The sequence below is a fragment of the Ceratocystis lukuohia genome (assembly GCF_044167205.1).
Source record: "Ceratocystis lukuohia strain C4212 chromosome Unknown Supercontig1_pilon, whole genome shotgun sequence".
Classification (NCBI taxonomy): Eukaryota; Fungi; Ascomycota; class Sordariomycetes; order Microascales; family Ceratocystidaceae; genus Ceratocystis; species Ceratocystis lukuohia.
In genome coordinates this window covers 853,816-880,454 of record NW_027263520.1, presented here as the reverse complement: position 1 = coordinate 880,454, position 26,639 = coordinate 853,816, and the positions used below count along the sequence as shown (strand labels likewise).

Below are 26,639 nucleotides of genomic sequence, written 5' to 3'. Positions count from 1 at the left end.
ACGGCATCACACTTCCAACCAACGTCAGGCACCACAGAACAACTATTCCAAAAGAAAAAAAGGCCCCTCAGCACAAAATGAAGGACTACGACAGCGATTCGGATATCGACAGCCAGGACTTTACAGAAACGAATGTCCTGCTAGGTTATGCCCAAAAAGAGCTTGGTGACGATGTGATTTCACACCTGGGCGGCACACCTGTAAGTGCTTTCGAAAATCAATTTCGCCTGCAAACTGCCAGGGTTAATTAACTAACCCTCAAATGCCTCTAGGAATGGATAGACCCCTCGACCCCGCCTTCTGCCACCCTTGCGCGCTGCAAAGTGTGCAACGATATGATGGCGTTGCTTTTGCAACTAGATGCACATCTCCCAGACCGCTTTCCTGGCCATGATAGGCGACTGTTTGTCTTTGCCTGCCGCAAGACTAAGTGTCGCCGCCAAACAGGCAGCATACGGGCTTTGCGCAGCGTGCGCATTTCCCGCGACGCCCCGGCCGTGATAGCTCCAGGCGGTAGGAAGAAGGACGTCGAGGAGAAGAAGCCTATCGAGACAAACAAGATCGTCACAAGCACTGGCTTGGGTGAGTCGCTGTTTGGTGCCAAGAGCCTTGGTGGCCCGGCTGCTGGAAATCCTTTCGGTGGCGGTAACCCGTTTGCTAAGCCTGCTGCTGCCACTGCTACTCCTAAGGCTAAAGAAGAGAAGGAGACCCCGTCTATTGCAAAGTCCACAGACGCCCTACCTGCTACGTTCTCGGAAAAGCTCTCCATTAACAATCCGCTGGCTAGCAAGCCTAAGGCCGTGCCTACGCCTCCTGAACCATGGCCCACTACACTGGCTAAGGCGTACCCTGTGCTTTACATGGATGCCGAGTACGAGACTCTTGATCCTGAGCCCGAAATGAAGCTGCCCGCACACGCAACCATTGAGAAGATGGAAGTTGAAGATGCCAGTGCTAGCAGCTCAAGCGGTGGCAACAAGGAGGATGCTAATGCTTTTGAATCCTCCATGGACGCTACGTTCCAGCGCTTCGCAGACCGCATGGCGCAGAACCCCGACCAAATTATCCGCTACGAATACGCTGGCGTGCCACTGCTCTACTCGGACTCAGATGCTGTTGGCAAGATGTTGGCTGTGACAGGCGACATTAAGGGTAAGGGCATGCCACGTTGCCAGAACTGTGGCGCTGGACGCACGTTTGAGGTTCAGATTACGCCACATGCTATCACAGAGTTGGAGGCAGATGACATGAATCTGGATGGCATGGATTGGGGAACTATTATTGTTGGTGTATGTGAAATGGATTGTCAGGAGTCGGTCGTGGAAGCTGAGAAGGTGGGCTACTTGGAGGAATGGGCGGGTGTACAGTGGGAGGAGTTGAATCAAGAATAGCAGTCGGAGATGAGCGCAGAGGATACTAGAGCGATGGGTGGGTTGGGAAGTGAAGTGCAAAAATAAAAGAAGAAAAAAGCATTGCACCCTATTTAATTTGATTGTCATATCTATGCGGTAGATACGAATTACTTTTTTACATATTCTAGATTCAAAATGTTACAATATCTGTAGTCAGTTAAGACCATGAAAGCATAGAACACAAATTGATGGCGTTAAGCCTTCGACATCGTTCATTCGGTGGTATACTCAATGCAGTGCAGTGTTTTGTGAATGTTTTTGTTCTCTTTGTGTTTTGTTCATTACTTTTTTTGTTCATCAAAAACAAAAGTCCGTTTGCGTTGTTAGCCCCTAAAAAGAAAGAAAGAAAAAAGAAGAAAAAAGCCAAAATCTTTTACGCCAACATAGAGTCTTTCCAGGAACGCTGGACGACCTTGGAGAACATCTCAATATTCACATCCTCACGGATGTCAGATTTCTTAGCCTCGTTCTCGGCATTGGGGGGAATGGTAACGGTGGTGCCATCAATAGTGAAGCCGAACTCGGTGATGAAGGCCTTGGTCTTCTCCTCATCCAGGCCTAGCCACGATGTTAGATGAGACAGGTCAATCTCGCGGAAAGCCTGAGAGACCAGAGTGCAAATGCGTTCACGGATGGAGGACTCGAAGCCGGTGATATCAGCAATGAGATCGGCGCACAGATCATCACCATCTAGAGTGGCCCAGAAGCGGGCGTACTGCGCACTCTCCAGCTGGTTGTTGAGATCGCGCAGCTTGGTCAGAGCCTCGTGGAGCTCGCCAGTAGCAGCAGAGCCAGGGTTGATCAGATGCACAGCAAGAGCAAACTGGGCAGATGGGAACTGGGACATGGCCTTGACGAGAATGTTGGTGATCACCTCGTCCTTCATGCGGTCGGGATTGAGCTGGTACCTTTTTGTAGAGGCAGACGCGCGTAGGGACAGCGGTAATTGGGGTTAGCAAAGTCTGGTTCTAGTCCAAGATTATGGGAAAGGATTGAAACGGGGTTGGTTCGGCGTATCAGATTAACTAGAAATTGACTTCAAATGCGCGAGAGCTTGACGGCTTAAGCACAGCTCAGGTAATAGGAAACGTGGTTGACACAAAAAACATCATGTAGGCGCCTGGATGCAGTGAACAAAATAAAAAGCACAAGGCAGGTAGACAGGGCAAGGCCGGGCTTGGAACCGGGAAGGCACTCACAGCTTCAGCAGCGTCCGGTTGGCATTGCAGTCGGTGAAGCGCTGCTCGCATTGCTCGGCAAGGTAGCTCTCTAGAGGGACAACGGCGACAGGATTGTACCGCTCCAGGCCGTTGATAATGTTGTTGATGTGTTCGGGCCGCTCTGCAGGATTCTCGCCAATCATGATGGGCAATATGTGTCTATGGATAATAAAGTAAAAAGAAAAGGGAAAAGGATAACAATATCAAGGCTCTAAAGCGGCCAATGTGTTGATTGTGGTGGTGGTGGGGGGTTGGGGGTGGAGGGCTTTGGTGGCTTTCAACCGTTGAAGGGGTGGTGATGGTTGGATGGCGGGGTGTGTGGTGTTGAGAGCCCCTTCGATTTTTCTTGCTGTATTCAAAGCCCGCCAAATTTCTTTCATGGCCTGGTCTGCTCACAGCCTTCGACTTTCCCTAGAGGCCCGCTTTTCACCAAGTATATAGTGGGGTTTGTGTGGAAAGCCACTAAAAGGGGCTTGTGCCAATCGATAAGCCATCCACGTGACCGCGCGTTGGATGGGGGCGAGAGCTGGCTGTCGATGACGTAGAGCGTCTTGTTTACCAAACTTGAGAGTGAAACCGCCTGGATTTGCATGATTGTATTATACGATGGCCAGCCCTTCTAAGAAACGGAAGCTTAACTCAGGCTTATCAGCGCACGGTCTTGAGTACTTCTTTGCAAAACAGCAGCGCACCAAAGACGATGGAACAACCCCTAAGGCCGACGTGGATGGAACTAGCCATCACTATGAGAGTTCATCTGTATTGGCGACAGACGAAGAGTTGGCCCGTAGGCTTCAAGCAGAATTTGATCTTGAAGCTCAGGCTCAGCCCAACCAAACAGACCCTCGCAACACCGCTAAGATAGACGTCACTGAAACATCGAGTCTAGCGAACCCGGAGTCTGTAGTAGATGAGTCTATTCCAATAACCGTGGCTAGGGACAGTACATTTACGAAAACTCTCGCACTCCAATCCACCTCAACTGCCGATGACAAGCTGTCAGAGTCTTTGCCTCTTGACCAAAGCCCGTTTGTATTTGAGCCCTGTCAGTATCTTCCAGCGTTGAAAGATCAATGGAAGTCCCAAGGTGGAAATGCTTCATATGCTGTTTTGATCAGATGCTTTGTTCTCATCAACAGTACAGCCAGTCGTATCAAGATTGTTGATACACTTGTAAATTGCTTACGACTCTTGATCGAGGGTGATCCTACAAGCTTGCTTCCAGCCGTAAGTCGAGTTTTTACGAGGTTTCATTACTTATATTGACGGAATATAATGTAGGTGTGGCTAGCTACAAACGCCATCTCATCCCCATATGAATCGCTGGAGCTAGGGCTCGGTAGCTCAGCGATCAGTAGAGCTCTCAAGAAGGTTTGTGGATTGGATAATAGAGCGTTAAAGGCCTTATTCAATAGACACGGGGATGCTGGGGATGTAGCCTTTGAGGCTAAGAAAAAGCAAACCTTCACTCTTCGCAAGCGAGAGCCATTGACAATTCAGGATGTTTATTCGTCTCTAGTTAAGATCGCCCAGGCGAAAGGACAGGGGAGTGGCGAAATTAAACAGTCTATAGTTAACCGTTTGCTTCAGAATGCTCGCGGAGGAGAAGAAAGTCGATATCTGGTTCGCACTCTTTGCCAACATGTGGGTATTCAGTCATTTTACTCCCAAGTTCTGGCTGGTTCATGGTCTAACATTGCACACAACAGTTACGTATTGGGGCAGTCAAAGCAACAATGCTCATTGCACTCTCAAGAGCTTTTGTGATATCTAAGCCATTGGATAAAGAATTTCCAATCAGGAGCACAGAAAACTTGTCAAAGTTGAAAAAAGAAGAGTTGACCGAGATCTGGATGAGGGGAGAGCAGCTCGTCAAGGGCTGCTTTGCACGAAGACCTAACTATGCAGATATCATCCCTGTCCTGCTAGAGATGGGCGTTAGTGATGAACTTGCCCTACGATGTGGTCTATCGCTTCACACTCCATTAAGACCCATGCTTGCAAGTATTACACGAGATCTCTCGGAGATGTTGAACAATCTTCATGGCCGAGACTTCACATGCGAGTTCAAGTACGATGGCCAAAGAGCCCAGATACACTGCGACGAGCAAGGCAAAATTTCTTTATTCTCAAGGCATCTGGAACTTATGACCGATAAGTATCCAGACTTGGTCGCCCTGATCCATAAGATCCGCGGCGAAGGAGTGAACAGCTTTATCATGGAGGGTGAGGTGGTAGCCGTTGATCCGGAGTCTGGAGATCTTATGAACTTCCAAACTTTATCAGGCCGTGCTCGCAAAGATGTCGATATTGGAAGCGTCAAGATACAAATCTGCCTTTTTGCCTTTGACCTGATGTATCTCAACGGTCGCTCCTTGCTGGACAGTCAGCTGCGCGATCGGAGAGATCTATTGCGGTCCTCTTTTGTAGAAATCCCCGGCCAGTTTACGTGGGCTAAAAGCATTGACGCTACATCGCAGGATTCCGAAGCTGTGCTTGATTTCTACCAGTCGGCAATAAGAAGCAAGTGCGAGGGAATCATGGTCAAAATACTAGACAATGCAATCGATAGCAAAAGTTTAGATGGCCCACATGTTTCTTCTTCGACTGAACGTAGTACGGCAAAGGATTTAAATAAAAGAAGAGGCAAGAGTGGCCAAGGTGAGGTTATCACGAAACCCGGAGGCTACAGGAAGACCCTGCTCGCGACCTACGAGCCGGATAAGCGACTTGAGTCCTGGCTGAAAGTCAAGAAAGACTACAACGCCAGCTTTGATACCTTGGATCTCATCCCAGTAGCTGCATGGCATGGCTCGGGCAGAAAGGCAAAATGGTGGTCTCCAATCCTAATGGCTGTTCGAAATGAGGAGACTGGATCTCTAGAAGCTGTCTGCAAGTGCATGTCTGGATTCACAGATGTCTTTTACAAAGCCAACCGGGCCTTTTATAGCGATGGCACTGGCGAGGACGAAGCACAGAATACGAGGGAAAGCCAGCCGGCATTTGTCGAGTATACTGGGCCAAGTCCTGATATATGGTTTGAGCCACAAGAGGTCTGGGAAATGGGATTCGCCGATATTACGCTTAGTCCTACTTACTCCGCCGGTATAGAGCTGGTGAATGATGGAAGAGGTTTAAGCTTGCGATTTCCGCGGTTTATCAAGAAGCGAGAAGACAAAAGCATAGAGGAAGCAAGCACGAATGAATTTTTGGCTGAGCTGTACCGCAAACAGGAGGCTGCTGGGCCCAAGCCGGCTCAAGAGGCAATTGGCGAGGGCGTAGAAGAAGAATGATGAAGCGGTATTAATTATTGGTGATAGAGAACCTTCTTATAGCTATCATAATGACGAAAGCAAAACCCTGGTGCCAATCCCTGCTTAGCCTGGCTGGCTCCTTTAGTGATTGTTACCGTGGAGTATTCATCTTCTGTGCTACTAGGCTGAAGACCGCCACAGAGCCGAGAAAAAGAACAGCATTGTAGAACTGAAAATAGGTTAGAAAATAGACAGACGCAAGTGCTTGTGTCTCTAGACTACTAATACGCACGGTTTTGCGAGAGATGGTTCGCTCTTCATCTTCACTGCGTGCCTCAATGAAGAGTCGTCTGAGGTTGGGCAGGCTAGGCTTGAGGGTTTGAAGTCAGCATGCTGGACAGGGAAGAATAACTACGGGAGAACCATTGGCTCACCATATCGGAACTCAGTCCCTTTTAATTTGGGCTGCGATATTTCATTGAATGGCCATATTTTAGTGCAATCTTTACAGCCTTCTCGACTTGTTGCTGCATAGTGAGATCACGTGACCACAAGCATTACTAGCAGGGAAGCTCAGGCCAGAAGCCAGCAAGACAAGTTTGGGTCTAGGCTTGTGAGAGCTTAATTATTTGGCTTGGACCACCGCCGACTCCTTGGACGTCACGGCTTTGAACTCGAAACCCCTCTAACGTACATGGTCGGTAAATCAATACTTTCTTTCTTTCCTTTTTTTTTTCTCTATTTCCAACCGCAATCCGCCGCTACTACGTCTTTCGCCTCCAGATAGCTCCTACATATTTTCGGCCTTTCCCGATAAGACAGCCTTCAAGGCCTAGCCACCCTTCTCCTCGTCCTATCCTCAACAGAGTCTGCCTTATCCTGAGCGATAGACTCCCCGTGTCAACCGTCCATCCAGTTTATAGCTCGTTGCAACAATGGCGGTAAATCGCATTCAGAAGGCCTTTGCTCCACCGCGCAAGGGTGAAACCTTTGAGCTGCGGGCTGGCCTGGTCTCGCAGTATGCTTGGGAGCGCAAAGAGTCAATCCAGAAAACCATTATGGCCATGACTCTTGGCAAAGATGTGTCGGCACTGTTTCCGGATGTGCTAAAGAACATTGCCACTGGAGATCTGGACCAAAAGAAGCTGGTGTATCTCTACTTGATGTATGTCAATCGGATCAAGCAGCGATATCTCAGTGTTTTGTACTAACTCCCTCCTTTTTTTATCTACAGGAACTACGCCAAGTCACATCCCGATCTCTGCATTCTCGCTGTCAATACTTTTGTTCAAGACTCCGAAGATCCTAATCCACTCATTAGGGCGCTTGCTATACGAACAATGGGTTGTATCCGTGTCGACAAAATGGTGGACTATATGGAAGAGCCCTTGCGCAAAACATTGCGAGATGAATCGCCATATGTTCGGAAGACCGCTGCAATCTGCGTAGCCAAGCTATTTGACCTCAACCTGACTATGTGCATTGAAAATGGATTCCTCGACATGCTCAAGGAGCTCATCAGCGACCCCAACCCCATGGTGGTTGCCAACTCTGTGCAGGCCCTATCCGAGATCTCCGAGACCTCTCCCGAGACCAGAGCCCTGGTCGTGACATCGCCTATGCTCAAGAAGCTACTTCTTGCTTTGAACGAGTGCACCGAGTGGGGACGAGTCACCATTCTGTCAACTCTGGCCGATTATCCTCCGTCCGATGTCAAGGAGTCGGAACACATTTGCGAGCGTGTTGCGCCGCAATTTCAACACGCTAACCCATCTGTCGTCCTTGCTGCTGTCAAGGCTGTCTTTATTCATATGCGCATTATTAGCCCTGAGTTAGTAAAGCAGTATCTGAAGAAGATGGCCCCCCCTCTAGGTAACCACTGACTTTGGCCTGTCCTATCCTTCTTGGTTTTTGTGTTGCCGTAGTTTGGAATACAGCCTAACATGCAATCTCTAGTTACCCTTGTTGCCTCGGCTCCCGAAGTGCAGTACGTCGCACTGCGCAATATTGACTTGCTGCTACAGGCCAAGCCAGATATCCTCAGCAAAGAAATGCGCGTCTTTTTCTGCAAATACAACGACCCACCCTACGTCAAGCTGCAAAAGCTAGAGATCATGGTGCGAATAGCCAACGACAAGAACTTTGACCAGCTACTTGCCGAATTGAAGGAATATGCACTCGAGGTCGACATGGACTTTGTGAAACGCTCGATCAAGGCAATTGGTCAGGTGGCTATCAAGTTGGAGGGGGCTAGCGAGAAATGTGTCAGTGCATTGATGGACTTGATCTCCACAAAGGTCAACTATGTTGTCCAGGAAGTAGTTGTGGTCATCAAGGATATCTTGCGCAAGTATCCTGGCTATGAGGGGGTCATTCCTACGCTATGCAACTACATCGATGAACTAGACGAACACAACGCTCGAGGTGCTTTGATCTGGATTGTTGGGGAGTATGCCGAGAAAATCAACAACGCCGATGAGATCCTCACCTCGTTCGTGGACAGCTTCTTAGAAGAGTTTACTCAGACCCAGCTGCAGATTCTCACTGCTGTTGTGAAACTCTTCCTGAAGAAGCCCGGCAACAACCAAGCTTTGGTGCAAAAGGTGCTCCAGGCAGCGACTACCGAAAATGACAACCCCGATATTCGGGATCGTGCTTACATTTACTGGCGTTTACTGTCTGGCAACCTTGAAGTTGCCAAGGTAAGCTATGCATTTCTAGCGCCTGTATGACTTTCGTTATTTTTGGGTACTAGCTAACATCATTCTACAGAATATTATTCTCTCCCAAAAGCCCGCCATCAGCACTACTATGACTAGCCTTCCTCCCAACCTCCTCGAACAGCTCCTTAGCGAGCTGTCGACTCTGGCCTCAGTCTACCATAAGCCCCCGGAGGCCTTTGTTGGAAAGGGCCGCTTTGGTGCTGACGAAATTCAGCGTGCTGCTATTCAAGAACAGCGTCAAAATGCCGCCGAAAACCCCATCGCTGCTGCTGCTGCTGTGGCCGCCGCTGCCAATGGTAGTGCCGCACCACAGAGCAATATTGAAAACCTGCTAGATATAGATTTCGATGCCCCATCATCATCTACACCTAGCCGTGTGGTTAGTCCCTCTGACAATGCGCCTCCTGGCGGCATGGCAGACATGATGGGTCTGTTTGACGCGCCTGCACCCGCTGCTACTTCTTCTCCTGCTCCCGCTACTACGGCATCACCTGCCGGGGGGGCTATGGGCGATATTATGAGCGGCTTTGCCGATCTCAACTTTGGTGCGACAAGTGCGGGCCAGCCGCTTCCAGCTGCAATGCAGCTACAGCAGCAGAACAGCAAGCCTTCATCGTCCCCTGTAGCTCCTCCGACTACGTCCAGCGGAAGCAACGACTTGCTGGATCTGTTGTAGATGTGAAGGTTGGAGAGAGGGGGAAGAGAGCGCACGATTAGAATTTGCGCCATATATGTATCTGCATGCGTAGGATTGTTGATAAAGTCTTGTTTATATTTTCTAGAACTCGGGCTTTTGTTTACTGCTCTTGGTCTTGTCTTTGCAACTGGCTAGCTTGTACGGTCTAATTAGTTTTTTGAATGCCACGGGTTTTGTTGATGTGCTTCTCTCGCCACGCCTGATAAGAAAAAAGGAAAAGGAAGAAGCACTTGGATAGGAGGACAACTGAGATTCCGGACGCCTTATTCATTATATATTTATCTATGAGGGCTGTGTTTTATAGATTCATGCTGCATTCTCATCATATTCCAAAAAAAAGGTATTTTGCTTGGCCCTCAATCACCAAATTGGGTATTCTTGCTGTTTTGTTTTCGTTATATCTTGATTCTCTCTTCATCCCGGGCTTTTCTACCACAAACACCGTTCGTTTAGGTAGCAACGGCTAGAGGTTGATCTTCCGAAGCCGGCCCTGCCTGCAGAGAAATACCCGTGTCTCTCTCATACTCCTCAGGCGTCTGGCATTTGGCCGTCCAGGCATGAATGCTGGCAATCTCGGCCTTGAGCGCACTGTTCACGAGGCGGTGGCGTTTGAGTGAGTTGAGGCCAGTGAAGTTGGGCGAGACGATCAGCGCCGTAAATGATTGACCGCAGCCGCCTGGGGGAACGTTAGCAACTATACGAGGGCTAGCTACAGTAATGTGTCAAGTTGTGGCAAGTGCGGTTAAGGGATGTATGTCTATTTCGCGTCGGTAAAGTATGTTGTTGACCCAACCCTGGTTGGTCTTGTTTGGTAGTACTGGGGGTCTAAGCTGTTGTTGCATAATGAACACACCTGAAATGTCCGTAATAGTAACATGAATAGCAGCCACACGTTCAATGAGGGCGGCTTTCAACGCATCTTCCGTTATTGTCACACTCATAGTAAGTTCGAGTGCAATGTGTCGCTATTATAAAGAGAAGAACACAGTATTTAGTTTAAGATGGGCTTTCTCAGAATTGAAATACGCAGGGATGCGGTGATGGCGTTTGGGGGGGGGGGGTTTCGTTTTTGTTGCGCTGTCACGGCCGCCTATAGCACCTAGTCGTAATGGAGGGGCATTCACTCAATCATGGTGATCAAGGTTGATATAGATTAATTGATAAAGATAAAGATAAGGATAAGCACAGTTTTATCGGTACTACACACTGTACTGCACTGTATCAGCACATTTGCATGAGGATGGAGCTTGTCCATAGACCTCACAGGAAGCTTAGCTATATCTATTACATATTCTCTACATCAAATAAGCTACATGCGAACTGTCTGTATAAACCCCCTTGTATATAGTCTCTCTACTGATAAGTACATTTGCACAGTGCAACCGCCCCTCACTCAAACAACAACACAGCCTTGCTCCTAACTTTGCTAAGCTCCCACTAACATCATAATAAAATTACAGACTTGGTAACTCCAATGAGTAAAGCCCTCCAATCCATCTTCTCATCCACTACCAGCATTCTGCGCTCTCATACACCAATCATCCAAGCTGCTTCAAGAACCGCCTTTAGAATGTCTTCGCAATGGGCCCAGGGTCCTGTGCAGGTCACTTCACCCGCGTTCACCCAGCTTGTCGTCAAGGGCATGCGGGATATGTTCCCCGAGACGCTGGCAGACCGGGCCTGGGATAACGTTGGCCTGCTTCTAGATAACACAAAGCTTGCTTCGGAGGCAGAGCATAGCACGAAGCCAGTGGTGATGCTCACCAATGACTTGACATATGCTGCTGCTGAGGAGGCCATCAAGGGCGGTGCCAGTGTAATCATCAGCTACCGTAAGCCCAATTCCCCATAGCTGATTATGTTTTTATTCCTAGCCACTTTTGCAGCGTGCTAACCAACATAGATCCTATTATTTTCCGCGGACTAAAGGCACTCACCACCGCTGACCCGCAGCAGGCTACCCTCCTTCTTTTAGCCCGCCACAACATCGCTGTGTACTCGCCCCATACTGCTCTCGATGCTGCGCAAAAAGGCATCAACACATGGCTAGTAGAATGCGCTGTTGGGTCACTCATCTCTCTCTCTGACATCCAGCCGCTCAAGCCCATTGCCTCTCTTCCCGCTGGCATTACCTATGGTGGATACGGTGCCACGGTCACGCTCCCCGCGCCGTCCTCTGTTGCCTCGATCCTCAAATCATTCGCAGCAGGCATTGGCGGGCCATCGCATTTAAACATTGCAGTTCCCGATGGCTGTGACCTGGCCTCAGCGACAGTCTCCAGCATAGCAGTGTGTGCCGGCTCGGGCTCTGATGTGTTACGTGGCTCCAAGGCCCAGCTCTGGATCACAGGTGAAATGAGCCACCATGATGCTCTAGCCGCTGTACAGAAAGGGCATATTGTAGTGACAGCCTTCCACAGTAACACGGAGAGACAGTTCCTGCGCCAGAGACTACAGCCGATGCTCAGCAACTGGCTAAAGACAGCTGGGGCCACTGATACGAATGTGTTTGTCAGCGATGCCGATCGTGACCCGTACACTGTGGTGGACTTGGGTACTTTGTAAACTAGTAATAGAGACTTTTAGTAAACGCGAAGCAACCATTATACGCATTACTAACCCTGCTATAAGGTATCGTATTTTATTTATTCTTCACTTGCACTGTTGCTGCCCCCACCTCTGATGCCGTGTTGCTCTGATTCCCTGCTCTCCTGATTCTTCTTTTAAAGGCTCTCGTGTCATCACTGCGTGAGTATGAGATGTGTTTCTTTTCCCCCTATGACCAGACCTGCTACCGTACTTTGTTGAGTCTCCAGGCCTTTCTTGACTATTTAGAGGTCGGTGGTGACAAGAGGTGTACTACTTCCCCAGCCTGAATTATACATACAAATGCGTCTATCGCATCTACCCTGTGGCATTTAATCCATGCGCAAATTCAGACATTATAATCACCGCCTGTACCTTGGTCTCATTCTAATTTGTTCGAAATTTTGAGGCAACAATCTAGTGAACTCTTTCAGTTAGTCGTTAACACTTCACTTGATCTTGAAAACAAATTTGGCCTTGATTAGCTTCATGCCTTTTCGGAATCGTACCTCTCTCAGACATTCCTGGCTTATGTCGATTCATCTTACCATGGTGGCCCTGATAGGGCTGTCATTAGATTTGAGTTTCCGTCTGTATCTTGTTTCACTTTGTAAAGGTCAGTAGAGAGATTGCCTGGTACACCCTTATGTATCAGGTCTAGAGGTTGGTGTGCTGCAAGATTATGGAAATGACTGCTTGCTATGATCGTCTTCCCTTCTGTCCGTGGTTGGCATTGGTATCTAAACAGCTTCGGATAAATTTGCAGGTAGTCTTTGTCCGCGGACTGAATCTCTATGCGCCTAGTTCATCACTTGGCTGGCTTCTTTTAGCCCTCGTGGTATGATATATGCATACTTCTATAGTAGTGTTATTTTCAATGAACGGAAATGCGGCGCAAAGATCACTCGTATCACGAGGACAGGTACGTTCGCGACCTCGGCCGACATACGCGCCTTTTCATTATGACGAGCTTGGAGAGTCCCGGCTCCTGTATTGTCTAGTCTGCTCATAGAAAGCCCAACTTATTGTCTCGCGATGCTATCGTTTCAGTTACATAAAGTTACGTCTACACGCTTTTTGAATACACGATTAGTGCGAAGTGGCAGTCAAACCACCTATTTACTGACGAGCTTTGGGAAAATTATTGGTCTTCAGGCAGACAGCAAGATCTTTGATCCCCTAGTAGCTCTAGATTTTATTGCTCAGAACATACCATTTAAAAAGCTGCTAAAGAATGTCTCGAAGCACCAGGAGTTTGGAAATACTCAAGGTAGAGTCTATGGGAGGTTGATGGCTTTCGCTGAAGACTTTCTCAACTAGAGATCGAAAAGGTTGAGAGATGCTGTCCCGCTGGAGTATTGCGGTTTATACAAAAATGGACAAGCGACAAAATTGGCGAATGGAAGACTAAGAGAGAAGAGCCTCCTGAGGGGATACATATATGCCAATTATATTCTATGTAAAATGTACCCGGTCGTGTAGATGTATACGGGGGCAGTTGCTACATAAACCGCCAATGCTCCCAGGGACCAGTTATAAGAGGTAGTTGCACTGTCGTGACTTCCGTTTTCTACGTCATCCCTACAGGCTTATGGCATGTATTCACCCGAAGCTGTTCCGGGCAGGGGGGTGAATCTTCACGGCATCACACAGAGGTTGTGATTACTTGACCGCATCTTCACACTATCTGGTCCATCAAATAGATAGATAATCAATAGCAAATCTCTTCCTACACAACAGTGCCAAACCGTGTACAATGCAGCTATCAGATCACGTGACCACAAGGCAATATGGCCCTAGATAGAAAGTCCTCTGAGCCGAAGCTAAGTGCTACGGTCTTTCCTAACTTTCATAAGTGCAAGAAACGAAGCTTTTGTTGTGTAACATCAGTCTTGGCTACAAGGAAAGCTAGACTTCACATGGACATTGTGGGGGCGAAAAAGGCAGTCGGAGAAGCCGAGAAGAGTCCCATCACGTTGAAAGCATTGCGTGAATTAGTTAGCTTGAATGTTCTATTCTTCTCTTCCTCCACCATTAGACAATTGTTGCAGCATAACTTGCATGAATCACGAGTCCCATGGTAATACTAATCTACATCTTTGTGAAAACTCATGTATACAAGTCTTCAGATGATGTATCTGCTCCTACTACCACAGCAAAGAAACTCATGATTTCGAAGACGTATAGTGCTGTCGTTTTTATTATGCGCAGTTGTATGATATAGCTACATGAACTGACTTATCTCCAAAGAAAAACCATAGCAAAATGCCAGACATCCAGCACCGCCATAGCAACGAGCCTTGATACACATGCAGCTTTTGCGTTGCTTCTTTGCTGGCCGGGCTCGTCTTACATGAGACGAGACATATGACACTAGAGAGAGAAAACTAAGGCAGGGCCAAGCAAAAGAGAAGAAGAGAAAAGAGACAACAATACCATGGGTATATATCTCATCATTATCTTGTACATCATAAGAACCAGGTTAAGACTCTTCCAAAAGAAGCTACCAAAGCTTTTTTTCTTATTCTCGCGCCTAGCTATACTATAAACCAGAGTTTTTAACATCCATGATCAGCTCCGCTTGCTCAAGAATCAGACTAAGGAAATGAGAAAGTTATAATAAGTAACAGACTTATCCCGTATGATGTTGGTGACGATGAGATATACTCGTCTTTACCTTCTCTACAGCCAAGCTTCTCTACTCTACGGTCTTGTACTTCTTTCTTAAAAACTTTCTTTATGAGCCCTACATGTATCGTTTAGTTCACATCCGCTAATTACCCAACAGTTACTCTAAGATCCTTATCAATTCTTCTCTCGCTCTCGGCAAAATCGCCAAATTCCCAGCAAGCCGTCCTTAGCTCTACCAATCTGAACCCTAGTCCCAGGTATCAGCTGAAATGCGCTGCAGCAATCTTGCACTTGTTGCTGTCACTCTATCAAGCGCCGTGGCTGCGCTGACCTTTTCCAAGTGTGACCCTATACCCGGCGACAGTATGTAGATGTTCTTCCGTAATCTATTATCAGTATCATTTTGGCTTTGAAGAGCTTGCCCGTGCCCAATCCAGTATACTAACCTGAACAATTAAAGTTGCTTCAAGAGACGTCGGCATAATGTCTTTGCAATGGGCCCAGGGTCCCGTGCAGGTCACTTCACCCGCATTCACCCAGCTTGTCGTCAAGGCCATGCAGGACATGTTCCCCGAGACGATGGCAAACCGGGCCTGGGACAACGTTGGCCTGCTTCTAGATAACACAAAGCTTGCTTCAGAGGAAGAGCATAGCGCGAAGCCAGTGGTGATGCTCACCAATGACTTGACGTATGCTGCTGCTGAGGAGGCCATCAAGGGCGGTGCCAGTGTAATCATCAGCTACCGTAAGCCCAATTCCCCATAGCTGACTGTGTTTGTATTCCTAGCCATTTTTGCGGCGTGCTAACCAACACAGATCCTATAATCTTCCGCGGACTAAAGGCACTCACCACCGCCGACCCGCAGCAGACTACCCTCCTTCTTCTAGCCCGTCACAACATCGCTGTGTACTCGCCCCATACTGCTCTCGATGCTGCGCAAAAAGGAATTAACACATGGCTGGTTGAATGCGCTGTCGGGTCACTCATCTCTCTCTCTGACATCCAACCAGTTAAACCCATTGCCTCCCTTCCCGCTGGCATTACCTATGGTGGCTACGGTGCCACGGTCACGCTCCCCGCGCCGTCCTCTGTTGCCTCGATCATCAAATCATTCGCAGCAGGCATTGGCGGGCCATCGCATTTAAACATTGCAGTTCCCGATGGCTGTGACTTATCCTCAGCAATGGTGTCTAGCATAGCCGTATGTGCAGGCTCGGGCTCTGAAGTGCTACGCGGCTCCAAAGCCCAGCTCTGGATCACAGGCGAACTGAGCCACCATGATGCCCTGGCCGCTATACAGGCAGGCCATATCGTAGTGACAGCCTTCCACAGTAACACGGAGAGGCAGTTTCTGCACCAGAGACTACAGCCCATGCTCAGCAACTGGCTCAAGACTTCCGGTGCCGCCGACGCGCACGTATTTGTCAGCGATGCTGATCATGACCCGTACACTGTGGTGGACTTGGGTACTTTGTAAAAACAGAAATAGACATTATTACCAGATGTCAGGCGATCATGGTATACATCATTCTTTCTATAGGGTATCACTTTGACTTTAGTCTTCACTCGCGCTGTCGTCGCCCTCACCTCTCGAACCTTCGGTTGCTGCTTCTCTAATAATTCCGTCCCCCTCCTCTAGCAATTTACATACTTCTTCACCACCAATCCCCTTTTCTTTCCAGTTCAGTAGTAGCTTGCGTGGAAGCTCCCATTCTTTCTCCGCCGCTTCGACGTCGTGTTTGCCAACCAGGTATCTCAATCGCGCAGGAACATTAAGGACATCAGAGGCTATCTGGCGCATCCTTTGGGAGTGGTCGGTCTCGGAGTTTGGCTCAGGTATAGATGCTTGAAGTGATTGACGTATTACAGACACTTGCTCGTAGATCTGTGCCATTTTAGGGTCGAGTGTTGAGGCTATTGGATTTAAAGGGTCCATGTTGGCGCGCATCTACTGCAATATCAGTAACAGTGTTTTCAACGCTGCGAGTGTCCCTCGTTCCTAAAAATATCCTACCTTGCGAATAGTTTCTGTTGCAGCAATCAGCTTGTTGTAGTTGTCATAGACAAGCGCCTTTTTTTCCGCGTCCAGTGCCCTGATCTCACCCAGAATTTTGGTGTAAACCTTTAGCAATTCCTCTAGACCAAGTTCCTCTGAGACCTTGCGCACATAAGCCGCTGAGTCAAACTTGGGTGCATCCAGTTCGCCAAAGTCCACTTCACTCTGGAGACCGTCAGGATCAGGCTGTATTGACGATACGGGCGACGGCCCCCGTTGTAGATTGTAGTACTCGCGCAATGCGGCTCGGTTCTTGCGCTTGGATGTAGTCAAAGGGGCTGTACCAGCAGGCGCAAGCCCGGCCGGCGGGAGGACTGGAGAGTTCGCTGAAGAACGCGGAGTATCGATGCTCGGTCGTGAGGAGCCTACTGGAGATGTGAGGGTCGGAGTTCCGGGAAGTCGTCGAGCAGAGAGACTCAAAGACGAGTCGCGGGGTGAGGCAATTGTAGACATAGTAGCGACGGAAGGAAACAAGAAAGAATGAATGTGTGTGTCATGAAAATGCAGCGGCTTGCCTTGATTAGTATTACCAAAGAAAGCGCAAAGTAGTCTAGGCTTTTCGAACGCAATATAATGACATCTTTCTCAGCAATGTAAACGCTCCCTGAAAACAAGAAGTGGCCTTGTAAAGTCGGCCTACCCTAACCCTAACAGGTTACTAGCCCCACTTCTAGGTATAGAACCCAGTCTCATTCGTGAGACTCACGATCTTGTGCCAATGGTTCATGGCACACCTCAACGCTTACAACAAGTCTGTACAGATACTATTAGAATGTTGCAATGGATGCTATTGCTACTCAACTAATAAATGCTCTCAAAACATCGCGCTTCCCAGTGCCCACAGTCGGCTGGGTTCGGTCATTTCTCAGCAGCCAACAGCTGCCAGCGACATCAATGACACCAGCACAGCTAAAGCCCTTGATCGAAGCCACGCGAACGCGCATTCTGGCCTCTGACATTTCGGCAGCTGGCTTTTTAGACCCTGCATTCTGTAGTCCGTTCCCACTACACACATCTTTCTCGCCTGAAGTTGCTGATGCAAAAATTCCCAAAGAAGTCTTTGTACAGCTAATGGACATCGAAGACCTAACTCGCAGCCGCTGGGACCAGGTCGAAGAGCTCGAAGCCATTGAGCGTGGCGAGTCTACAAAAGGGCGTGAGATTGTTCGCATATCCACCGAGGGTGGCGAAACGACTAGCGATGATAGTGGAAACGGGGACGGAGCCCCTTCTCTAGGTGGGTCAGCCGCAGCAGCTGCAGCCATGAAGAGCAAGGGGAACGCAACACACCGAGTGGTATTGCAGGATATGAAGGGCTTTCGGGTCTTTGCTGTTGAGCTGTCGAGGATTGAGGCTCTAGGCGTAGGCCTAACTACGATTGGCGCAAAGCTGCTGATAAGCGCAGGCGCTTCAATTTCGAGAGGGATGATATTACTAGAGCCGTCGAATTGCGCAGTACTTGGAGGGGGGATAGCATCATGGCAAAAGAAGTGGCTCAACGAGAAGAAGATACGCTTAAAGGCGGCTGTCTCCGGGGGGGGAAATAAAAAGCACAGCAAAATAGGAGGAGAAAGTGTATATGCTTTCTGCCTAGCATCACGCACTTGGTACATATTAAAAAAAAGGCGTTCAGAAATCTACATCATTAGCAATAATTGATACCCTATTAGTCTATTTCACGCCTCTATCGCTACTCTATGGCAGGCTACCATACCCTGTGCCCGATCTACATTGTTGCCGCTTGTGTTTTTTCTCTACCTCTGACAACCGCCTCGGCTAGCGACTGCCATCCATCCATAACCCAAGGTGCCATGAACACAGCAAGTTGTGCATCTGCTGCATTCTTAGTAGATGCGTAGGCGAGCGCTACGTCTTTAGCACAAAGGTTGCCACGGGGGGGGGGACGCCCTTCAAGGCCACACTGACACTAGCCTGTGTGAGTTGTGTAGCATCACTCGAGACTATCTCAGACAGCTTGATCCATCCATGTGGGAGGCTAGGGTGTAGCATTATATCTGTCTGCATCTGCTCCTTGACGTCGTCTAGTGTGCGTCCGGGCTTTAGTGCCTCAATAGCGGCAAGAGCATTACCAATGTTCTTGTACATAGCCTCGTCAAACCCAGCAGTCATGCGCATGACATTGAGGTCAGCAACAACAGCCGCGAGTGATTCCCTATCATCGTCTAGAACAGAAATAACGGCTAACAGGAGACGAGAGGGGACATGATTGGAGACTGCGTTCACAACCCCAAACAGCTTGTCGCGGGCAAGGTCCCTATTTTCAGCGGTCCCTGTTGCCCATAGAATCTGCGCTAGCAGGCACACGGCATCTGGGCTTCCATTAGTCTCTTCTAGCGCATATTGAAGGTTTCCGACAGCAGAGTCCACATCCCGGTTGAAGTAATGTGCAAGGCCGACGGTGAGATGTGCCGACAGACGTGCTTTGGATCTCTGCTCGGTAGTTAGTTCCTGCTCCGAAACCTCGTCTGTTAGGCTGATAGCCATCTCTCCGGCCTCTATGGCGTTTTCGTAGTCCTGGGAGGCTAGATAGGACCGCGCAAGGTCCGCCTTGGCAATGACAAAGCGGCCAAGCAGCTCTGGATCTTCGGTGGCCTCGAACTGGGCCTCAACAGTAGAGCAAAGGAGATCTAGCGACTGAACAGCACGGGCATGATCATACAAGCGTTCCTGGATGAGGGTGTACATGTGGGTATACATTAACTCATCGGGGTCCAAGGCCTTAGCTTGGCCCAGAGCAAAGAGTGTCTCGACTAGCACGCTTACGTCAAGCTTGGAGTCCGGCGTCTTGAGGATGTGATCGAACATGAGCGTGCCAAACTGCTGCCGCACAGCCAAGTTAGACGAGGTTGAGAGACTCATGGCATGCTTTACTTGTCCCCGGAACTCGTCCTCGTCATCTAGCAGCTTATAAATGTAGCCGTGGCCCATCCAGGCATTTGCATAATCGGGATCATTTGACTGGGCTCGCGTGAATGCTGCACTAGCTGTTTCCAGATCATTATTCATGAGAGCTAGGGTACCAAGGTTTGTCCATGTAGTAGAGTTTCGCTCATCCAGGTAAAGACTGCGCACAAAGGCATGCTGGGCCACCCGCGGGTTAATTTGACTCGTGACAACGCCCAGGGCGTTCCAGAACTCCGAGTTCTTTGCCTCCAACTCAATTGCACGCTTGAAGGCGCGCACAGCTGCCTTTTGAAACTTGCTGGGCTTTCCACGATCCTGCAGAGGAAGGCATGTGTGGGCCTTGTACTCGGCCCAGCCCAAGTTATAGTAAGCCACAGCCTGGGCATGGGCATCTGAAGCCGAAACATATATGGCTCTCTTCTGACATACAATCATAAAGTGTAGACACTTCAAAAGCGGCTCTCCCTCGTCTGATGCTGGGAGCTGTTCCACGTTGATATGGTCATACTCTGAAAATAGATTGTCGGATTCCTTGGTCGCAACATGTGTGTTGACAATATGCCCTATATTTGCAATTGGGAACTCTCCAATGCGCGACTTTACGGAAGCAAACACAGAGCAGGCATCGCCCATCGATTTCCAAAAGTTGAAGGACTTATCGACTAGAGGCGCCACAGTCTTACCTAGCTCGATCACATCTCGTGCTAATTGTGCAGCCCTGCCAAAAAGCGCCTTTTCGATAGCGTCTAAAGCAGCATCAACAAGAGTCTGAAGTAGCGAATTGATGATTCCATGCTCGTCTGTGTGTGTCTTGTAGATTTCTCGGTACAGCTCAATTGCGCTGTCATATTGACCAAGTTCTCTCTTGATGTTGGCAAGAAGATATTGCGTAAACCACGTATCTCCCAGCTCTCCTATCGATCTCTCAGCCTCTAGGCTTTGTGCATGCATAATAGCTTTAATAGCAGCCACGTGCCTGCCCGACCTATAATAGCCTTCGCCCAAAGATACCCACGAATGGTAGTCCTTGGGGAGAGATCCGTAATGCAGTCTGAAAGCTTGCAATGGCCTCAGGGTATTCGTGTTTGCTCAGACAAGCCGTGCCAATGGCTGCAAACGGCCACGAAATACCGGCTCGCTTGGAGCCAGGCAGTGGCTTGACCTTTCCGGACTCCACGGTACGCCGTGCAATTAGCTCTACCTTTTCCCAGTCGCCATCATCAGCATAAGAATGTGCTAGACGCTCGGCAGAGACTACCTCATTGGCAGATAGTTCCAAAGCTTTCTGGAAGCAACGGCGGGCACGCTTCTTATCCCCCGCATAGTCAGCATAATACAGACCAAGGATAGTGTATGAGGGGGCATGGTTCAAGTCACTCTTGAGAGCAGCTAGGAAGTACGCATAAGCGCCCTTGCGACTTTTGCGGGCAGCAAAACTAGGGTCTCTGTTCCAAATACAGAAGCCGATTCTGTACTGGATCTGGGCTATAAGCTCGTTGTTCAAGTCCTTTCGCTTCTCATTCTGGAAAAGTTCGAGGCAATGCCGCAGTTCGACTTCCGCTAAATCGTACTGTCCCATCATAGCCCTCACCCACCCCGCCTCTGATAGAACCTTGATATTGGTGGGGTCACACTTGAGGGCACGAGTGAGGAAATCAGACGCCTTTTCAAATTCCTCTTCCTCTTCAAAAATCAAGCCAGTGCCAATCATGGCAGCGGTCGACTTTGGGTCCCGGTCCATGACAGCCTCGAATAGCTTCATGGCTTCAGGGTGGTTTCGCGGACTTTGGTAGTAAACCAAGGCTGTGCCCAAGAAAATACGGTATGTGTCGATGGTCTCGAGGAAGGACATGCCGCAGCGTTCCGTCTCAGTGGCAGCGTAGCCAATGGCCTTTCTCATGAGTTCCGCACACATCTCCCACTCCTCCAAGTACTGGTAATAGGCACCCACAAGCCTGTATGCCAGAAGCGATTCACTAGAGGCTATTCCATTAGTCATAATGACGACGCGGTCAGCCTCTGTTGTAGGGATTACAAGCGTTGAAACACCGCCGTTGTCGTCGTCGCTACTACTAGAGTCCCCATCATCTTCGCGCTTCGGCTCGGGGCTCGAATTTGTCTTTTCAGGTGGAAATGGGGATAGCTGACTAGTGAGAAAGCCAGTGATGACCTTTGCCAGATCGCTGTCAGGGAAAAATCGGCAGTACTCTCGCAGGATATTCACATCATAATCCGTTAGCTCCTTGTGGTCTTGCCAATCCAAGGCAATCTCCCAGCCGAGCCTGCAGGGGTGTTTGACCACCACCATGCCATTGGCACACTCCAGCACTTTTTCTCGGGCAACATCCTTTTCAGGGCCACCCTTGAGTACAGTGAGCTTTTCCAGGCAATGCTGGAATAATCTCTCTTCGTAACTGCGTCTAACGTCGTCCTCACTGCACCAATTGATGGCTTGACGCAGGTAGTGCTCTCTTTTGCTCTGAGCAAACACCTCGCATTTAGTTTCCTGGCTGACAGTCTTGAAGACAGCGCCTAATCGTGTTCTGCGCTCACCAATGAGCCTGTTTATGGTCTTTTTTTCCTCGGTTTCAATAATGGTAATCATCTTGTCGTACGTCACGATTGGACGCTTCACAAGACCCTCCAAACTAGGATAAGCGGCGTTATCGGGACATGTTAGCTCGAGAGCTTCGACATAGTCCATCTTGTTATCGGAGTTTCTGGCCAGGTCCATGTACCGTTCGAGGATCTCGCGAGCCTTTGGATATTCTTCAGCGTCAGCAAAAATGGGTATTAGACTCTCCAGCGCCTCTTTGAACAAGTCCAGACGCTTAGCGCCTTGTCTCTGGGCAAGCTTGCACATTCCTTGCCATGCTGCCGGTAGCTTGGGCACCAGCAAGGCCGCGGTTTTGTAGGCAGCCTCTGCCTCATCAAACTGCTCTGTCTTTTCCAGGGCAAAGCCGAGAAGCAGGTGTCTAGGAAGAGAGTGTTAATAGAAGGGGCAAAGAGCGACGCAAAGAGAAAGTGGGGGCTAAAGAAGTAAAGGTGAGTACACACGCGTTGGCCTGGTTCCCATCTCGAGCAATGATCTCCCTAGCCTGGGAAATAGCTTGAGTATATTGCTCTTTTTTGATGAGCTCGTTCAGCGCTTTGAGCTGAGCTTTAGTCGCCATATTTTCTTCAGTATTTGGCGTGGGAGCTCTGTGGACTGGGTATATATATATATGTACAAACAGACAGGGGCTGAACAATATCGTCAGTTGAATAGACGCAGAAGAGTGTACATGTAAGAGGTATCAAGCCAGAACTTATGTCATCAGCAAAAGGTGCACAAACGCATCTGCCGTCCGCCAGACAACCAAAAAGTTTAGAGTTCTATGGAAACTAAGCAGATTGACCTCATTCTCTACGAGACATAGCTCAAGAGCTGCCCCACCAAGTCCCAGACAAAGCAACACAAGGCGGGATGGTATAGCCTGTAATTACCCGATAACCCTATTGATACTGGTGGTATCCCTGTTAACCCTGCATCCTCGGACTAGCACGGCAAGCTCGGACTGCGCAGATCAACAAAGGCATTCAAGAAACCCAAGATGCATCGACAAGATGTTTGGTAGTGCCAGAACAAAAGATGGATAATGGCAGCTCAAGGACATGAAACGAACCTAAGAATAACTAGCTTGGGCCACAGCCTCAAAAACACCACGGATATCCCATATCAAGCACGCATTTCTGTTCTCGGGAAGGTGCCTACGTCATCATCCCCTTTCTCCAACTTTGCTCCCTTCCTTCTTCCTCTTTCTTGCCTTTCTTTCCTGTTCTGTACCCAGGCAACCCACCCGCCTCCCATTCAGCCTCTCACATATTTCTCTCCAAGCCACTGCAAAAGCGCCAACCGTGACTGTAAAAGCACCTAACATCCCACCAGGCTTTCACAAACATTTGTCTTATCCCCTCTCTAGGCAGGCATCTTTTTTTTCGTCTTGGCTTTGATTCCTGATTCCTTGCGGCCCAGTAGCCAAAATTGCGTGTCTAGCTGTGCTGTGGGTTTGTGCTGCCTTCGTTTACTATTAACTCCGAAACCAAACACCGTCGATTACCCGGTCCTCTTGTCCTTGCCCTAAAACCCTCCGACCTGCCGTCAGCCAGCGATCTGTTGAGACCAAGTGATACTAATATCTCGATATATCCATTCATACATACGCTTATACATATACTCTACGTGAATCTCGAAAAAAAAAACCATAGGCCACGGCAGCAGCGACAACAGCATCAACAGCGCAGAACAACCGTTGCACAGTTTCCAAAGTCATAGCAACATAGTCGCCAGAATTGACGTCGTATCCGCTACCTTTGTTTCTATTCTAGGCCTCTCTAATTTCATCAAGCCCTCCTCCGCCCACACATACAATGTCCCAGTTTCGGCTTACTATTGAAGACGGCCAGTTTCGCGACGGTTATGGCCGCCAGGTCGTGCTTCGCGGTATCAACTGTGCTGGCGATGCGAAGCTCCCATCAACACCTAAACAGACTTCATACGACGGCGAGGACTTCTTTGATGGCGACAACGTCAAATTCCACCAGCGACCATTCCCCCTGAGTGATGCCCACGAACATCTGGGCCGCATCCGACGACATGGGTACAATACACTGAGATACGTGTTTACTTGGGAGGCTATTGAAGCGGCAGGGCCGGGCATCTATGACGAAGAATGGATACAACATACAATCGAGATTCTACGCGTAGCAAAGCAGTACGGCTTCTTCATATTTATGGACCCGCACCAGGATGTGGTATGTTGGGCAGCTCGCCCTCTGCAGCTCTTCACAGCTCAATCACCTCATATATGCTAACCTTGTTTTCAGTGGGCACGCTTCTGCGGTGGCTCTGGCGCTCCTCTCTGGACCATCTACGCCTGTGGCCTTAACCCACAAAGCTTCGCCGCAACGGAGGCTGCTATTGTGCAGAACGTATATCCAGATCCCGACGGGTTCCCCAAAATGATCTGGTCAACAAATTACTGGCGTCTTGCTGCTGCCACAATTTTTACCCTCTTTTTTGGCGGTCGTGACTTTGCGCCAAAATGCATCATCAATGGCATCAACATCCAGGACTTCCTACAGGGCCATTTTATTGCCGCCGTGTCTCATCTTAACCGGCGTATCCGTGAGGCTGGCGACCTCCATAATGTATGTGTCGTTGGCTGGGAGAGCATGAACGAGCCCAACCGAGGCCTTGTCGGCTACCAAGACATCTGCGCCATTCCAAAAGAACACCCTCTCAAGAAAGGCACATGTCCGACTATCTGGCAAGCGATCCTAACCGGCTCAGGAAGGTCCTGCGAAGTTGATGTGTGGGCAATGGGCGGTATGGGCCCGTACAAAACAGGCACCAGGCTAGTAGATCCGCGGGGAGAGAAAGCATGGCTTCCCGTCGGCTACGATGAATCCAGGTACAAATATACACGAGACCCGGGCTGGAAACTAGGCGAGTGCTTGTGGGCGCAACACGGAGTCTGGGATCCAGAGACGGATACTGTTTTGAGAAAGGACTACTTCAGCAAAAATCCGCGCACAGGCAAAAGAATCGACCACCCCGAGTTCACCGATACGTATTTCATGGACTTTTGGCGGCTATACAAGGCTGCTGTGCGGCGAGAACACCCAGACTGCATCGTATTGATGCAGTTCCCTACGCTTGAACTTCCCCCTCGCATTAAGGGCACGGCTGATGAAGACCCGAAAATGGGCTTCACACCACATTTCTACGATGGTATCACCCTTATGACTAAGAAATGGAACCGTACGTGGAACCTTGATGTCGTCGGTTTTCTACGTGGCCGTTATCTACATCCCGCCTTTGCTCTACGTATAGGAGAGAAAGCAATCCGAAACTGCTTCCGAGACCAGCTTGCGTGCCTAAGACAAGAGGGCATCGATCGTATGGGAAACCACCCATGCGTTCTGTCAGAATTTGGAATTCCATACGACATGGACGAGAAGCACGCATACAAAACAGGCGATTACAGCAGTCAGCTAGCTGCTCTAGATGCCAACTATTATGGTGTGGAAAGCTCACTACTAGAAGGCCATTGTCTTTGGGTTTACACCGCTATCAGCGATCATGCCCGAGGCGACCAGTGGAACGGCGAAGATTTGAGCATATTCTCACTTGATGACAAACCTCTTCCAGTCAGTTCCATTCCGCGGAGCTCGTTGGCTTTGGACTCTAACCTGAGCTTGACAAAGGCCAACGATGATGCGACGGCCTCAGAATCAGAGGATGGTGCTTCAGCACCTGCAACCTCATTGCTCGCGTCATCATCACGGCGCGCCACAGCTGATGAAGCGAGAGTGATACCGACTAACCTGAGGCAATCTATGGCCAGCCCGCCGCCAATGTCAAGTTCAGCGTCCAGCCAAGGCCAGGACCCCAGTTTGACCAATGCCCCAGGCTATCGTGCTGCTGAAGCGTTTCTACGACCAACGCCCATGTACGTCGTAGGGAATATTTTGCAGTACGGATTCGACCTCCGCAGCTGCACATTCAAACTTAAACTGAAAGCGCCAGCAGCTGCCAGGGCTGAAGCACCTACGATTATCTTCCTTCCCGAGTTCCATTTCCCGCGTGATTCATATGCCGTGGAAGTATCGTCGGGCAAGTGGCAGGTGTCTGTAGATGATGGAGAGGGTGATGAGTGTGAGCAGGATAGCGGGAGCAAAAACGGCAGCTCTTCCTCACAGACAATAGGCGAGGGAGGAGCACTGCTTCAGAAGCTGCGCTGGTGGCATCAGGGCGGCGAGCAAAGCATCAAGATCACAGGGCTGGTAAGGAAGTTTGAAAACTTGGACAGCGCATCAGAGGATACGGGGTACATGGAACAGTGCCAGAATAGCTACAACTTTGGTGCAATGTCAGCATGCACGCTAATGTAGGTAGGTCAGTATGGCGGGAGTGTCTACATATATTGTAAGCCCTTGACGTTTTTTGCTTTGGTTTTTTTTCATCTTTTTTTCCCCCTCTTTTTTTTACGTCGACGTACATATGCTTGTTACCTTGTTTTTCCTGGCCTACGTACGATAATATGACGAAAGGCTTATCCATCATATCCCTCACTCAAGACTTGCTGCTGC

General features: G+C 49.2%; 11 protein-coding genes across 11 annotated transcripts; 7 read left to right on the top strand and 4 right to left on the bottom strand.

Annotated features, from left to right (window-relative positions):
* Positions 1-77: 77 nt before the first annotated feature.
* Positions 78-1,391, top strand: HOO65_010228 (putative 20S rRNA accumulation protein 4; the record flags this gene model as incomplete). The annotated part of the gene is made up of 2 exons (XM_071005872.1): positions 78-200; positions 273-1,391. 2 exons carry the CDS (start codon positions 78-80, stop codon positions 1,389-1,391), a joined length of 1,242 nt encoding a protein of 413 aa, XP_070862050.1.
* Positions 1,392-1,785: 394 nt separating this feature from the next.
* On the bottom strand, positions 1,786-2,775 carry HOO65_010227 (Eukaryotic translation initiation factor 3 subunit K; the record flags this gene model as incomplete). The annotated part of the gene is made up of 2 exons (XM_071006040.1): positions 1,786-2,320; positions 2,612-2,775. The coding sequence occupies 2 exons, from the start codon at positions 2,773-2,775 to the stop codon at positions 1,786-1,788; spliced, it is 699 nt and encodes a 232-aa protein (XP_070862049.1).
* Positions 2,776-3,238: 463 nt separating this feature from the next.
* Positions 3,239-5,925, top strand: HOO65_010226 (DNA ligase 1; the record flags this gene model as incomplete). The annotated part of the gene is made up of 4 exons (XM_071005429.1): positions 3,239-3,859; positions 3,914-4,003; positions 4,206-4,280; positions 4,342-5,925. 4 exons carry the CDS (start codon positions 3,239-3,241, stop codon positions 5,923-5,925), a joined length of 2,370 nt encoding a protein of 789 aa, XP_070862048.1.
* An 896-nt stretch (positions 5,926-6,821) lies between these two features.
* On the top strand, positions 6,822-9,285 carry HOO65_010225 (AP-1 complex subunit beta-1; the record flags this gene model as incomplete). Its single annotated transcript, XM_071005480.1, has 4 exons — positions 6,822-7,051; positions 7,121-7,758; positions 7,843-8,588; positions 8,659-9,285. The coding sequence occupies 4 exons, from the start codon at positions 6,822-6,824 to the stop codon at positions 9,283-9,285; spliced, it is 2,241 nt and encodes a 746-aa protein (XP_070862047.1).
* A 470-nt stretch (positions 9,286-9,755) lies between these two features.
* Positions 9,756-10,247, bottom strand: HOO65_010224 (BolA domain-containing protein; the record flags this gene model as incomplete). The annotated part of the gene is made up of 2 exons (XM_071006207.1): positions 9,756-10,015; positions 10,160-10,247. 2 exons carry the CDS (start codon positions 10,245-10,247, stop codon positions 9,756-9,758), a joined length of 348 nt encoding a protein of 115 aa, XP_070862046.1.
* A 533-nt stretch (positions 10,248-10,780) lies between these two features.
* HOO65_010223 (Protein NIF3-like protein) lies at positions 10,781-11,871 on the top strand (the record flags this gene model as incomplete). Its single annotated transcript, XM_071005998.1, has 2 exons — positions 10,781-11,138; positions 11,210-11,871. 2 exons carry the CDS (start codon positions 10,781-10,783, stop codon positions 11,869-11,871), a joined length of 1,020 nt encoding a protein of 339 aa, XP_070862045.1.
* Positions 11,872-14,792: 2,921 nt separating this feature from the next.
* Positions 14,793-16,001, top strand: HOO65_010222 (Protein NIF3-like protein; the record flags this gene model as incomplete). Its single annotated transcript, XM_071005929.1, has 3 exons — positions 14,793-14,886; positions 14,984-15,268; positions 15,340-16,001. 3 exons carry the CDS (start codon positions 14,793-14,795, stop codon positions 15,999-16,001), a joined length of 1,041 nt encoding a protein of 346 aa, XP_070862044.1.
* A 78-nt stretch (positions 16,002-16,079) lies between these two features.
* On the bottom strand, positions 16,080-17,033 carry HOO65_010221 (Vacuolar protein sorting-associated protein 51 -like protein; the record flags this gene model as incomplete). The annotated part of the gene is made up of 2 exons (XM_071006054.1): positions 16,080-16,472; positions 16,539-17,033. 2 exons carry the CDS (start codon positions 17,031-17,033, stop codon positions 16,080-16,082), a joined length of 888 nt encoding a protein of 295 aa, XP_070862043.1.
* Positions 17,034-17,360: 327 nt separating this feature from the next.
* On the top strand, positions 17,361-18,009 carry HOO65_010220 (RecQ mediated protein Rmi1; the record flags this gene model as incomplete). The annotated part of the gene is made up of 2 exons (XM_071006162.1): positions 17,361-17,942; positions 17,986-18,009. 2 exons carry the CDS (start codon positions 17,361-17,363, stop codon positions 18,007-18,009), a joined length of 606 nt encoding a protein of 201 aa, XP_070862042.1.
* Positions 18,010-18,446: 437 nt separating this feature from the next.
* HOO65_010219 (Superkiller protein 3) lies at positions 18,447-22,678 on the bottom strand (the record flags this gene model as incomplete). The annotated part of the gene is made up of 3 exons (XM_071005285.1): positions 18,447-20,419; positions 20,517-22,480; positions 22,563-22,678. 3 exons carry the CDS (start codon positions 22,676-22,678, stop codon positions 18,447-18,449), a joined length of 4,053 nt encoding a protein of 1,350 aa, XP_070862041.1.
* A 1,237-nt stretch (positions 22,679-23,915) lies between these two features.
* Positions 23,916-26,441, top strand: HOO65_010218 (glycosyl hydrolase; the record flags this gene model as incomplete). The annotated part of the gene is made up of 2 exons (XM_071005469.1): positions 23,916-24,299; positions 24,372-26,441. 2 exons carry the CDS (start codon positions 23,916-23,918, stop codon positions 26,439-26,441), a joined length of 2,454 nt encoding a protein of 817 aa, XP_070862040.1.
* Between the last annotated feature and the right edge of the window lie 198 nt (positions 26,442-26,639).